The 14,289-nt window shown below is 48.8% G+C and overlaps 1 protein-coding gene across 2 annotated transcripts in view; it reads left to right on the plus strand.

The window, feature by feature from the left end:
- The window catches only part of BOD1L1 (biorientation of chromosomes in cell division 1 like 1), a 53,586-nt gene extending 39,772 nt beyond the window's left edge, over positions 1–13,814 (plus strand). The window contains exons 18-27 of one of the 2 annotated variants that reach the window (XM_019453688.2): positions 1,387–1,471; positions 1,836–1,909; positions 2,884–2,959; positions 3,167–3,201; positions 4,261–4,306; positions 6,146–6,195; positions 6,293–6,377; positions 6,791–6,944; positions 9,568–9,708; positions 12,520–13,814. In XM_019453688.2, the coding sequence (XP_019309233.2) occupies positions 1,387–1,471; positions 1,836–1,909; positions 2,884–2,959; positions 3,167–3,201; positions 4,261–4,306; positions 6,146–6,195; positions 6,293–6,377; positions 6,791–6,944; positions 9,568–9,708; positions 12,520–12,637 (864 nt within the window). In that variant the 3' untranslated portion in view covers positions 12,638–13,814. The remainder of the gene's footprint in view (positions 1–1,386; positions 1,472–1,835; positions 1,910–2,883; positions 2,960–3,166; positions 3,202–4,260; positions 4,307–6,145; positions 6,196–6,292; positions 6,378–6,790; positions 6,945–9,567; positions 9,709–12,519) is intronic. The other variant, XM_019453689.2, reaches the window with a different exon arrangement.
- Positions 13,815–14,289: the final 475 nt, after the last annotated feature.

Consider the following 14,289-nt stretch of genomic DNA (forward strand, 5'->3'; position numbering starts at 1 on the left):
AGTCATATTCACTGACTTCAGGTTTCTAGGTGTTTTCTTCCAAAGTGTCATAGGCTACCCATGTGCTCGCACCAAAACATTGAAATACAGTGACGCATCATGTTATTTTAAAAATTCGATATTCTGCCTTCTACTTTACTTCCTGGACTTAAAATAGAAGTAGTCCAAGGCTTGGCCTCACCCACTGCCTCTCGTTCACATGGTCTTATTCTCCCCTGAGGACTCGGGGAGGCGGCTCACAAATTTGTATTTCTGCCCTTGCTCTCCAGGCCCCCGTTTCTGCATTTCCTGGCGACACCTCTTCTTGGGCACGCTTCCATTTCTGAGACTCAGTACTGCTTATTGTCTCTCCCAAACTAGTTCCGTCTCCCTGTTCTCTCTTTCCCTAATTTATTTTTTCCACTTTGTTCCCGAAGTATTGAAGTCAGCTTATATCCATACATGCGGTTGAATTCTAGCTTAGTAAAACCAGTTCAGAGTCTCTCTTTTCTCCCAGTGACCGATGAACTAAATAAAAAGTAGTGGCAGAATTTTAACAACCAGAGAGGGAGCCATGTAACGTCATGAATTTCAATTGGTCCTGGTGAAGGAAAGAAAGAGGATTTTAACCGCATCCCTCCCCCTGCCCTGTGCTGAACAAGAATCCTGAGACAGTACACCTAGATTTGGAGAGACCAGGTCGAAGGGGTACCTTTATATTTTCCCTTCAATTTCACCTAAGTTTTTTCATGTTAAATTTAGGTCAAAGATACCAACCATTTTCACTAAAAAAATCACATACCGATAATATTTTCAATGTCGTAAGACAGAATTCTCATTTTATATTTTAATTGATGTGGTTTTGTTTACGTACTATGTTAGTATTACAGTATAGCATTTCAGTGTTTCTTGCTCAAAACTTTTTTGCCCCTAAGGGATGACTTCATATGTTGCGAGACCATTGCTCTAAATCAGCCCAGCTGGATCCCCCCAGATTCTCGCAGGCACTTTCCCCTTTATCCCTCCCCACCCCACCCCCCACCCCCTCCTCCACCTCCCAACGAACAAAAGAAATCTGTTGCAAACTCCTATCAGTTCTTCTCTGGAGTTTCTCTCAAAAAGACAAAATCCAGCCTGAGGGAGGAGGAGTGATTTCTGTTTTGCAGGGGAAAAAAGAATGGCCTTGTTGCTGTAGAGTCTAGCCTTATCTCCTGTGGGTCTACCTTGGGAATTTCTATCTTTTGGTATAGCCTCACTAGCAGCAAAAACAGTTACTTTTTAAAAATTGTGCAACAAACTTCTACAAAAACTCCTAGGAAATACGCTTTGAAACAGAAAGGAAAACTTTGGGAAGGACAAAAGGAGGCAGGGTGAGGAAGCTTCTGGTCTTGTTCAACCTCTCCATAGGAGGAGAACGCAGGAGATCTGGAAGAATTATCTAAAATGAGCTCTAAGACGAACAGCACTGCCTCACGGGCCACGGACGAAAAAGGTGAGTGATACACAGACTTAGATACGTTGTTGGGAGAGACTAATCCTTCCGAGTGCCAGCATCTCTGTCCCCAGGCTTCGCTGGCCAAAGCTGCGCAGGACTCAGCTGTCCTTCCCGGAGAAACCAGTGGCTCACACTTCATAGCCCCAGGGCCTGGGAATCGTTTTGAATTTGGATCTTAACTCTACCCAAAGTGTGCTTATCAGTTAGCCAGACTCCAGTGCCTTAACTTGGGCGGCATAGGCCTGGGGATGGCGTGTGTGCGCCTCGGTGACTGGGACCGCGTAGGCCACTCGGACGGGTGTGGTGGCGACGCGGCTGCCCGGGGTCCCCGGCAGTGAACTGAGCTGTGCTCTTTCTGCAGACGAATACAGCGGCGGGGAAGCTGCTGGCGAAAAGACGGAGCAGAATGACGACGACACGGTGAAATCTCAGGAGGTAAGCAGTCAAGCAGTATCCTTCCTGTCTTCTTGTTCAGGTACGCGAGTGCCAACGAGAAACGGAGTGCATTGAAGGCGATTACCGAAAGTTTTTGCCAGGTGCCTTTGAGGTCGTTCGTGTTTTCAGCGCGCTGGGCCACCGTTTCACGCCGCGCGTCGTATCATCGGTGTCGTTGTGGTTAATCTTGTTCTCTTCATTTTCACTTCATTTCATCGGAACATTTTAAGAGACCTATTTCTGTCACGACCATGTAGGATCAGCCCAGAGCTGTACCTCAGTGTTTAGGTCAGAGAGCAGGACTGCTGAGCCCTGGAGTCTAGACAGGACGAAACGGGGACAGCACAGCCGGGTGCACAGAAGGCCCACAGCGAGTGCTGAATGGGACCCACTTTTAGGAGGGCAGGCCGACCTGCAGCCACATCCCCCTCTACTCTGGGGGATGTGCAGAGCCTGGGGCGGGGGAGGCGGTGGAGGCAGAATCCCGCTGGCCTGAGACAGGCCCATAAATCAAGGGAAACAACCTGTACACCAGCCACATCCAGATGACTGTGACCAAGTTTGCCTGACTTGATACAACTTCTGAATAGTTCTCTTCGTTTTCTCACACTTGTGTATGAGAAGATCAGTGGCCTACTTTATTTTTTTTATAAGGGATAACATTTGGTCACAAGTGACTAGGACTGAATCCATATTTAAGTGCACACATAGGTCGACTGCAGAAGTAAAAGCTGACACTAAGCACTCACTTCCGTTAGCTCATCACCTAATCCCCAGGACTCCGTGGATTAGTAGTACAGCTCTCCGTGTTTACAAGGTGACAGAATGCACGACTGGGAATGGAGCCCTGGGCCAGGTTTTTTTTTTTAAGTGACAGAGCTGGGATCTGAGACCTACGTCTTAGGAGAGAACTCTAAATCTCATTTGGAGACAACAACAAAATTTTATTGCTCTCTGTTTCCTTCCCCCCTTAGGAGGATCAGCCAGTAATTATTAAAAGGAAAAGAGGAAGACCCCGTAAATACCCCGTGGAAACAGCGTTAAAAACAAGTAGGTATTTATTTTCATGTGTTCTCGGTTCACAGGAAAGACGTTTCCAGGGGGGCGTGGTTGGCTCAGTCGTTAGATTCTTGATCTCAGGGTTGTGAGTTTGAGGCCCACATCGGGCATAGAGCTTATGTAAAAAAAAAAAAAAAAAAAAAAAAAATATTTTCAAACTGATTTTCTAAGTGAGATTTTTATTTTTGTATTTTTTAGAAGAAGATTGCAAAACAGATCCTGGTGTTGTCACTGTGAGTAATTGCAGCGCGTGAGAAATCTGGGAGCATTTGCTCTGGACCTGGATAGTATATACTGCAGGATTCGTGTTCTGAACCACTTTACTTTTTTTTAATATTTGGAAAGCATTGAACGAGTTCCTCAAATAGAATCCTGAATAACCATTTAAATAACATTTCAGTTACCAGTAACTTTACGTAAACATACTGTTTTTCAGTCCGATCCCACCCTCACGTGTGAGTTTGGTTATATAGAAATTACGTAGGGACTTACCTTCTTGTCATCCTTGATTAAGATGTAGAAAATGGCTGTTGTGTGTGATTTTTAGATAATGGCTTCTTTACGGAAACCCTCCCTGTGTCTCACCTGTTACTACTCCCTATGGAGTTCCCTTCGTGATAAAATGCTCCCTGATATCAGTGCAGGAAAATCCTCAGCGATACTTTATCTTTTCTTTGTCTTTGGCCCTGACGTGTACCGTCCAACAAAATCATTGCGTCAAGACTTCACTGCATGAGTTTCAAGGGCAGCATTATTAGAAGGACAAACACGTCCAGTGTTCTGACAAAACCAAATGGGACTGGAGTCTCCACTCTGCCACTTACTGCCAGAGCTGTGCACTAGGCTAGTGATGTGAGCCTCTAGAGACTCCCGTGTCTTTGGATGTAAAGAACCGTAACAGTACCTTTCGTGCTTCTCTCAGTAGAGTTATTAGAAGACAGCAGGACCGAGGAGCCACGTGTGAATGCACTTTACAACGTGTAAGATGGTTTGCCCGAGTTGGGGAATATTAACAGTGGGCCATGCCACGTCCCCTCCAGTGCTCCTCTCCCAGCATAGCAGCAGAGCAGCCGGGGACGAGGCTCGTGGCAGCCCCGGTCCTCCTGTGGAAAGACCATGCGTTCACAAGCACGGCATCCATGTTCTCTTGGTAGACCTAGCCAACGGCAGGAGACAGGTTCCACAGATTCTGCCTACGTCGTAGCGATCTTGAACCTTCCTTACGTAATTGCTGACTTTCTTGGTGGTGACAACTAACTGCTGACTTCAGTTTTTTCTTTGTTTAAATTTAGGTAGAACAGTCTCCACCTGGCAGCAAACCAAAATTAACACAAGCAGGTATGCCTCGAGCGTTGCTCTGCACGGGCTCTAGGGACAGAGCGGAGGCGGCAGCCTATGGGGGAAGGTTTCAGAGTTTCATTGTTTCTCAGTGAAGTGGGTTTCAACAGTTGCCCTCGTAGCCCTGGGAGACTCTTGCTACTGGCCTTTCTTGTGACAGGAGCCCTTCTTGGCTTCAGGCTTCTTGAGGAAGCCTCCAGAGAGGAGGGTGAAGGCAACCAAAAGTAAAATAGGGGCGACACTGCTGTGTCCAAACCATAATTTACTAGGTATGTTTAAGGGAGAGACGGGTCAGGCTGGGGACTGGGCACTCGTACCAGGAAGATAGGAATTGATATTCAAAAGCCTGTTGTTCTCACACAGCTTTGAAAGTAGCCTGTGCAGTTCTAGAGGCAGAGTGCAAGAGATAAAATTGCTTCCGTTATTTTGGTCCTCGTTCCAAGGAGAAAAATACTCCAGAATGTTGACAATGATTGGCCCGGGGTGGTGGGATCATGGGAACATTCCGTGTTCTTTTCATTACCTGCATTTTCCAGAATTTGTACAATGTGTATATATTACTTTCGTGGTTTAAAACTTTGTACTTAAAACCAACAAGACCCATCGGTGGGTTTTAAAGGATTGGCGCAGGCAAAAAGATGAATGTGACCACGATTTGGGATCAAATAAATAGCTGGTTAGATCAGGAAAGGTAAAGCAAAGGTAAAGCAAATACGTGATTTAAAAACTTCTCCACATTTAACTGATCACATTTGATCTTGTGATCAAATTCCAGTTTTTCTTGTCTCTTGGAAAATTAAGGTTGGCTGATTATTATTATTATTTTTTTTATTGATTTTTTTTTTTTACAAAGGGGACTTCTTATGTTTGGTTTTTAACCAGTTTTTATTCGTAATTTTATAGTATTTTGAATCCATGTAACAAGAAACTTGTTATAACTTGAATCCCCTCTAAAGAGTCTAACCTGAGCTGCGTGATCAGTGGTTTGGCAGCGATTTTCTGAGTCTGGGTAACGATGGCCAGTTGAGGCAGGCTTCTCCACTGCCAGCCTTCTTGACGTGACTGTTCCCTCTACATCAGTGAGTGATGCAGGGAAGGGTGACCACACGGTCCTCACCCAAGTGTCTAGTGAGCTCCCCCATAACTTTAATAACTTCAGACAGCGCCCTAAACTAAACTTCAGATACACCGTCAGAAAGCTGTAACATCTACAGGAAGCATGTATGTAAAGAGCAGGCACACACAACCTAAAATCGGCCTCTAATATGTGCTTTTCTCAGTGCTCCGATATAACTGTTTACAGTCAGAGCATTCCAGCTAGCATGCACTTGTGATGTGCCTCCGAACAGATTACTCACATCAAGTTACCTGGGCCTCATTTTTCCTAACTGTAAAATGGGGATTATAACAGAGGGAGCTACACTGAGGTCTCCGTGAGGTCTCTCGTCCTGATGCGCAGCTCCCGGTGTGTCCCGAGGTGTCCCAGATGTCCCTTTCCTCCTCCTTTTCTGGGTTCAGAGCATTCGAGCTGAAAGGGTGGGCTAAGCCAGGTCCTCAGCTTACAGGTGAAACACTGAGGCTTGGGGAATTTAAATAATTTTCCCAGATGGCGCAGGTGACCTCTGACGGGTCTGAAGCACAGATTGGAGGTCTCGACTTGGATTCAGATGTACTTTCTGCTGGGTATTCTGACTCGAGCTCCGCTTGCCTGATACAAGATGGTGACAGCTGGGGTAACAGGGCATTAATCAGCACTGGTACTTTCGGAGACAACAAGCCAGACTGTTGAAAATTGATTTTACACCAAGTATTAATGCAGAGATTTTCCTTTTCTTAAAGATGAGTCCAGTAAAGAAACCACTACCCCACAAGAAAGAAGTACAAGCAATGTAAGTGTTAATTTTCTCATCGAGGTACGTCCTTTAGGAATAAACTCAGTAAGTGTTCAGTTAACCACCCTTTTCACTTTATCGTTACTGCTTCTAGGATGATGGTGAAGAAAAAGCAGTAGCGAGCGTGCGTCGGAGAGGAAGAAAGCCCAAGCGCTCGCTCACTCTGTCAGACGACGCTGGTATGTTTCTGGCACGTTCTTAATTGCGGAGTCTTACCGTTTCAAAATCACCTTTTTAAGAGTTTTTCTCTGGATGAGGGAAAATCCAGTGGGGCACAGCTAGTATTAATATTACATAAATATGTGTGAAATGGCTCTAATCCCATGTCAGAAATGGTACATCCCAGATGCTTTTCTGAGTACATGTGGCTTTTTCGTGAATGCTGGCTGTGAACTGCCTAAGTAAACTATCCCAAATGTGTTTGAGATTAAGTTAAACAGTTCTGAGTTGCAAGTGCTGAAACAAAAGGAAATGGAAAACCGCTTCTTCTGCCTCCAAGTCCCTCATATCCTACGCTCTAAGCGCCATGACTCTCCTCTGGAAGTGTCTCGGGGAATTGTAGAATCCAGGTGTTACCCTTCTGTTTGAGCAGAATCTTCAGAGCCAGAAAGGAAACGCCAGAAATCAGTGTCTGAAGCCACCGAGGACAAGAAAGACCCGGAGTCTGAGGAGGACGAGGAAGAGGAGGAAGAGGATGAGCCCTCGGGAGCCACCACGAGGTCCACCACCAGATCCGAGGCTCAGAGGTAACGGGGGCAGAGAGCTTCCAAAGGCCTTCACCAGCTTCTCCCATCAGAAAGCAGCTTCGGGTTTCACGGGATTCTCTTTTCATTGACCCCCTCGTGCCGCGGCGTAAGCTGTGTCCTTTCCTTGTATCTTGAGCAGAGAGCACGTGCTCTCAGCCCTCGCACCCTGCAGTTCTCGGAGAAACCCGCCTTCCACCCTCACATTCGAGTCTTTGCCAGGGTCCCAAAGCCTGTTCGGTGGAACCCGTTCGGTCCCGGTACAGCTCCTTACTGAGCGTCACCCGGTGTCTCGGATTCCGTGCTGGGCCCGTGGGGGAAGGGAGGCGCGCACACAGGCCCCGCCTGCAGCCGGCTCAGCTCCAGCGAGAGAGGAGGCAGGCACACCCGTCACTGGTGAGGCGCGTGCAGCCGGTGGCACGGACCAGGTTGACCGTGGGAAATTGCCCGCACGCGACCACTTTTTCCTCACATGAGTTAACTTCATGTTTCCCAGAGTTCATTCTCCCAGGCCCTGGGTCAGCCAGAAGCCTCTGGAAGACAGAGTGCCGTGGACAAATGAGTTTTGGGAGTGCCAGTGAATTCTTTGTCCTTCAGGAGTCCCCGTGCACATGAGAATATCAAGGGCTTGGCGTGGTCCTAGAGGAAAGAACCTGTTGAACTTTGTCTGAACAGACATTATTCGCCAGTTATACCCCCACCCGCACCTGTTAGTATCAGTCAGTGTTCTTTTCCCCAGGGCACATTTTGAGACCTGTTGCATCACTTTATGGTTTATTAACCTCCTAAAGCGAGAGTATTTTCCATGTTTAAGGTGATTCACAAGCCGCTAATTGTGGTATCATCTTCTGTCCTTTCATTACCCAAGATTCAGCAAAAAGTTCAGGAACATTTATTTCAAGAGTATCACTTGATTATATCTGTCACCGTCGTATAGCAGTAATAGTGACGTGTGTTTACGTGAAGACTTAAAATCAACCTATTTCTTTTAGGTTTCTTTTTTCTTTTTAATGCTTATTTATTTTTGAGGTAGAGAGCGAGCAAGCAGGGAAGGGGCAGAGGGGGAGAGAGAGAGAGAGAGAGAATCAGTGCAGAGCCCAGCACAGGGCTGGAACCCACGAACCGTGAGATCGTGACCCGAGCCCAAATCAAGAGTCGGACGCTCCGCCGCCTGAACCAGCCAGGTGCTCCGAAATCACCGTTCTGGTCACTCCGCACTTAACTCATCAGCAGCCACTGGCGCCACAGTTTGGTTTCTCCAAGAATCCGATTTCAGAGCCACAAGACTTCAGGAGCTCGCATGGTGAAGAGAGGGGGCGGGTGGCCTCGTACTTGGTTTTTAGCTGCAGCAGCTCAGATAAGCAGAAGAGCCAGAGTCCGGTCCCCTGCGCGTGGGAGAGGGCGGGGAAGTGGAGCGCAGTCCCCTGCATCGGGCTCAGAACCGCTGCAGGGCCACCGCCTCCGCGGGGACAGTCGGGCCCGCCTCACGGCCAGTCTGTGGGCCTTCTTGTGGTCTCTGAGTGAGCGTCTGCAGGTAGCGGTCAGGCATTTCGAATTCATTCTTTGAAAACAAACCTGACTTGACTTCGGATTCCATGATCGCCTAGGTTGTCAGCGCTCTCCTTAACGTGCCTTCAGGGCTCCTGACTTACAAAGGGATTCTCTTGTCTTAGTTTCGATTCCTTGGCATCCGTTGATTGGTTCCAGGGCCCTGGCTCTGGTTAATGCCAGATGCTGGGGGTTGGCCGGGGTCTCCACGTAAGGTTAGTGCTGCTAACCTGTTGCGCCCACGGCTCCTCTCGGAAGGCCTTCCCGCGGCGGGGTCCTCGGGGGCGGGGAAGCCACCCCTGCTTGGCATTCTATCCCTTGTGCGCAGTAGGAGCTGGCCTCCCAGAGGCGTCTGCCCTTGTTCTGGATCTGCTCCGGGGGCGTCTCTCCAGTGTTGCCCTAAACGCTTGTGGGCAACTTCTAGGTGTCCCCTTACTTTGAACCCCCTCATCATCCATGTGTTCCCCAGAGTTTCCGTGTCACTCCGGAGCACTTGCTCTGCACACGTGTCCTGCACAACGTGTGGGCTAAGGAACCCGGGAGAGGATCGCCCCACCTTATCTCGTAGGGACGCGCTGCAGCCAGCCGTGCTCCCGGCTCTCCGTTCTCCGCTGGAGCCGCACAGCAGCTCACACGAGCTTTCTCTCCCGGGCTTCCTGGCGAGCCAGCTCTCCGGTCCCCTGTTACCTGTGCAGACCGTTACTCGGCCCAGTCCCAGGGCCTCATTCGTTAGCCTTGTGACTTGTACTTCTGTGACTCTGGGCCCTTACTCTCCCGCGGGGAGCACTGTGGGGATTGCTGTCTTGTCAGCCAGTGTATTTGTTATTATCACAGATTCCTCTTCCTCTAAATCATGGGAAAACCTCCCACACAATCAAAGCAAATCCAGAGCTGTGCGGGCAGTTCGTGGTAGACGACATCAGGTCCCCTTTTTACCATCGGTCCGGAAAACCAACCATTTTCTGCTTTTAGTCCCCATTCTCTGACTCACCCACGAGGAGCCTTGTCCTTTCGGGACAGGCCCCGGGACTGGAATGCTGAGGGTACCACTGCCCGGTGTTTCTGTAATCTGTTTCAGAAAGCATCCTAGCAAGCCATCGGCACCTGCAGCATCCAAACATGGCAGCCCAGAGACAGTTTCTTCTAGAAATCGCCAAAAATTAGCAAAAGAGAAGTTATCTGCCAGCGAGAAAGTTAGTAACTCTCCCCCATTAGGAAGGTAAGTCCCTGCTTACACTCCAAGTCTTTTTTAATGCCCTGAGCCTATTTTTGGTACGATAATGTTTTCTTCCCAAGTTCCTTTAAGATCTGTCTTTTGGGATCATTGGTTTCCCAAATGGAAACCTCCTCCAGAAGGAATTGGAGTGGCTGTGGAAGGAATGTCGGCCCTCCTACATGGACTTGCCCTTGACCCTTGTGCGCCTTCCCTGCTGGCTCCCGTCCACCAGGGCCGAGGGCGAGGCGTGTTTCTTCCCAGGTGGCCACGGGTCTGAGTGCTTGGCTAACCCAGCACAGCACGGTCGGGCATCTCATAGCCCTGAACCGTTTTGTGTTTTAGCCGGAGCATTGGCGAGGCGATGGGGTAACGAGCAAAATGGCCGCTTCTGGCTCAGCCCCCACCGTCCACAGCCCCCTTCGTCCTGCCGCTTCCCACAGGCTGCGCCGAGGCCTCCTTTTTGTCCTTGGCTTGTGCTGGGTCTCCAGAGCCCTTGCCACCAGCCCCCAGTAAGCCAGGCACTGCCATCCTGACTCTCCCTCCTCAGGAGGCCCCCCCCCCCCCCCGCTGCTTCGGTGTCTTTGCTGTCCTTCCTGCCTCACCTCTCGCCTGCTGTGCGGAGGATGGCAGTGGGTCCCCCTCTGGACTGTAAGCTTCTTCCTTGAGATGCGGGGCGTGTCTTACTTTCCGTACGTCATAGCACCGAAAGATAGAAGATTCTTCACGCTGTACAAAAGCTGCCGCGACCTGTCCTACGACAGTTTGCTTCTCACAGCATATGGGTGTGTATAATGTGTACATGCGCTGATATCCCCACGTCCTGGAAAGGGAAGCGGACTAAAGGGCCAGGCGCCTTTCACATAGATTCTCCATTTAATCCTCATTATGTGGAATGTGGTATTTATCCTTATTTCATCAGGGAGGGGATGAATCTCAGGAAAGGCTGGTCCGTATTTCCCAAAGCGGAACTGCAGACCAATCATGGACACTCTCGCTAGGAAGAAGATTGCCATTCTGCGGGGTGGGGGGGGCCAAGAGTCTGCGTTGCCAACAGCCCCAGGTGATGCTGGTGCCGCTGGTCACAGACCACATCCTGGGGGTCCCACCCAGCCCCCCCACCGGCCGGGAAGAAGCACCCTGACCGAGAGCTGCTGTTCCCCGCCACATGGCATGGGGCACAGGCCCGCCATACACCGGCTGCTCGGCAAATAGGTGTTCACTTAGTGGACGGCGGCTTCCCCGACTCGGCTCGAGGTGGACGTTAGCTCATGCGGGCCCGCCGGAACCGCGTCCTGTACAAGCGCAGCCGACTCCGTTTGAGTTCTGTCCCTGTGCCGTCAGAAGAACGATAGAGCAAACGCATTCTCCTGTCGGTGTGGCCCCACTGGTCTGCCCCTGCAGACTTGGCTTCCGCGGTGTTCTCCTTCCCGGGTAGCACACGGACAGGCGCGGACACGTGCCTGCGTACCCGGTACTGGACCCAGCAGCCGCCCTGGAGAAGCAGCCTAGCGGACGCGGACGCGTGGACGTGATTTTCAACTTTCCTTGGCCCCAACCGCACCAAAACGGTTTTGCAGCATCACCTGTGTTCACATTCTGCCTCTATCACCGAAACAAAATTTTCGTGAACGAAATTTAATAGAAGCAATGCCGGTGGCATTTCCTATTTGCCGGAGGTCTGTTCATATGTCGTTCTAGAACGATGACTGTATCCTCTAGTTGGAAGAGAGCAGCTCGCTCTGTGATGACGACGACTTCCCGGAAGGAGTTGCTTTTGAACTGGGGCCTAAAAACGCGCACGTTTGCTAGACGGGAGGTGTGGGTGATTCTCCAAGAATTCACATGTCAAAGCACGAAAACGTAAAGGAATGTCGTGTTTGGGAACGGCAGGACTTCGGCAGGACCGTAGTCCAGGGTGGTGTAGAAGTCAAGGGCTAACTGTAAAGGACTTTTGAATTCTCGGGATGACTTTATCTTGAAAGCCATCAGATAGTCAACAGGGACATCCATATAATACTAAACAGGACAGTGACGCGATTCGTTGGGGTTTCCAACAGATCATTGTCACGGCAGACAGGAGAGCGAGGAGATTGGCCAGAATGCTCTTAGGAAATTCCAGTGCCTTTTTTTTTTTAAAAAAAAAAGTTTATTCATTTTTGAGAGAGAGAGACAGAGCATGAGCAGGTGAGGGGCAGAGAAAGAGGGAGACACAGAATCTAAAGCAGGCTCCGGGCTCCGAGTTGTCAGCTCAGAGCCTGATGGGGGGCTCGAACCCATGAACCGTGATGTGAGCCAAAGTTGGACACTTAACTGAGCCACCCATGTGCGCCTCCCCCACCCGCCCCGAACTCCCCCTCCGGTGCCTTTTCTACCATTGCCAGCCCTTCTCTGTAAACTGGCCCGTGAAACACGATCAGGCCCTCGCCCAGACGTAGCGGACAGCCCTGCTGGGGTCCCACTGGCCGTCTCAACTCGGGGCAGTGCGTGGAGGAGGTTACTTTGTAGACAGAAGAACTAGGACCCAGAGAAGAAGGTGCTCGGACCCAGGCGGGCACCCGGAGCGTGAGGGAGCTGGAAGCAGATTACAGGCCTCCGAGCTGCCCTCGTGCCGTTTGTATGAGGTGGTCAGCGCATGACCAGTCAGCACTCCCCCCCCCCCCCCCCCCCCAGAGCCACCTCTTCCTGCGGGAATGTGACCCGGGCTTTCTCCTCCTGGCTCTAAAGTCCAAAACCTCCCCTTGTTTAAAGAACTCCCAAGTTACTGAAGCCGTTCCCTTCAGCTCTCATCACTGCCTTGACTTTTCTTTCCTGCAGATCGAAGGCCCAGCTCTCCCCTCCTAGCAAGCGCAAGAGGGAGGCCAGCCCCCCCGGAGCCCGAACTAGAGGCCAGCAGAGGGTGGAAGAAGCCCCTTCGAAGAAGGCCAAGCGGTGATCCTGGCCACCGCCGCCCCTGGCTTGTGGGGGACACCACGGAGAGAGGAGGGACGAGCCTCGGGGCCATAAGCTTTTTTTTTTTTTTTTTTTAAACCAGGGAAAGGACATGCATGTGCTCTGAGTTTCTAGGTGCAAGCTTTTTCTTGTTCTGTTTTAAACAGCTTTATAAACTACTGTTCATAGAAGATATTATGTACATTTATTTCAGATAAAGGAAAATAAGTTTACTTTGTATCTGAACTCAAAACAAAGTAGTTGTATATTTTAACATGTGAAATTGGGATTTCCCGATGGGACACGTCACTAATGCGAACCCTTCCAGCCCATCAGACACCAGGCTGCCTACTGGTAATCTGTGTACAGTATATAAACATGTAAAAATAGGTTGTATTTTACTCTATGTATGATGCTAATCAATGAACACTTTATTTATTTTACAGAGAAAACTTATCTGTGAACTTTACTATATATCTGTTTATTTTATTTTATTATTTTTTTTTATAAAAAAAAGGGGGTGGGGTGGGTTTCAATGCTATGCAGTCATCAGTAGAGATGTTTTAGGACGCTGCCTGCCTTGTAACTATATGAATATGACCCGGCAGGAAATACAGAATCTTCTCGCATGTATCCCAGTAAAGTAGTTTAGCTCCAGAAAGGGTCTGCATTGCTTTTCTGTTCACAGCTGTGACTGTTTTTAAGAATGTACCTTGTTTTTAGATTACGCTCGCCTCTGTGGCTCTCCTTCCAGCCCCACTGGCGTGCGAGGTCCTACATCCCGTCACCTGCAGCAAAAACCTCTCTGTCGGTGTTCGTTCCTCCCCTCTGTGCTACTCCGAGGCTTCTACCCATTTTCTTTCCATATTGTCCTTTCTCGGTGACGAGAAATGCATTGAGATTAGGTCACTCCTGTCTATCGAGCTTCAGGATTTTATGTTGTTTTATACACGGTGATTTCAAGATAGAAACTGGCTTTATCGCCAGGTTCTTTTTTAAACATGTTTTAACTCCCATATGAACAAACTGTCCAACCTAAGTTTTTTCATAAGATTAAATTTTTCTTAAGATCAAATTTGTCTCTAGCAATGGATGTGATGAGTTGCCAAATAATTGAGATTATTTTAAAATGTTTTGTTCATATTGTTTTATAATTAAAATTTACATTCAGTGTGTGTGAATTTTTTTTTGACTCTTAATGTAAGGTGGATATTTCTGTCATTTTACATGGTTTCTTACAAGATTTTATATATAAATTATAAGATGTTTCCAAAACTTGAGCGGTAAGATTTTTTTTTTTTTCCGTATTTTAAATGTTCTTCCTGTGAAAAACACTTCTTCTCTTCAAATACTTGGTGTTGGAGATACTGTTCATTTTCACTTTCAAGTAGGAGTCCGTGGTGGCCCCTCGGTAGAACTGAATGTTGGATCTGGAAGGGACCTTGGACACAAGAACAAGAGAGTTACTCGTTTTCATGTAAGTGGATGAATTTAACCAAAGCTCAGAAATGGAAAGTGGCTTTTCTTAGTCAAGGGAAGAAGCCAGAGTTGGTTCCAAGGCCCCAAAGTCCTGGAGCCACAGTCTCTGCCCTGTGGGGTTTAGATTGGATTACCAGAAACACCTCAAACGGTATTCTCAGTGCGAAACCTGCGTGT

This window comes from Panthera pardus, unplaced genomic scaffold (assembly GCF_024362965.1).
Source record: "Panthera pardus isolate Hobbes unplaced genomic scaffold, ASM2436296v1 HiC_scaffold_13, whole genome shotgun sequence".
NCBI lineage: Eukaryota > Metazoa > Chordata > Mammalia > Carnivora > Felidae > Panthera > Panthera pardus.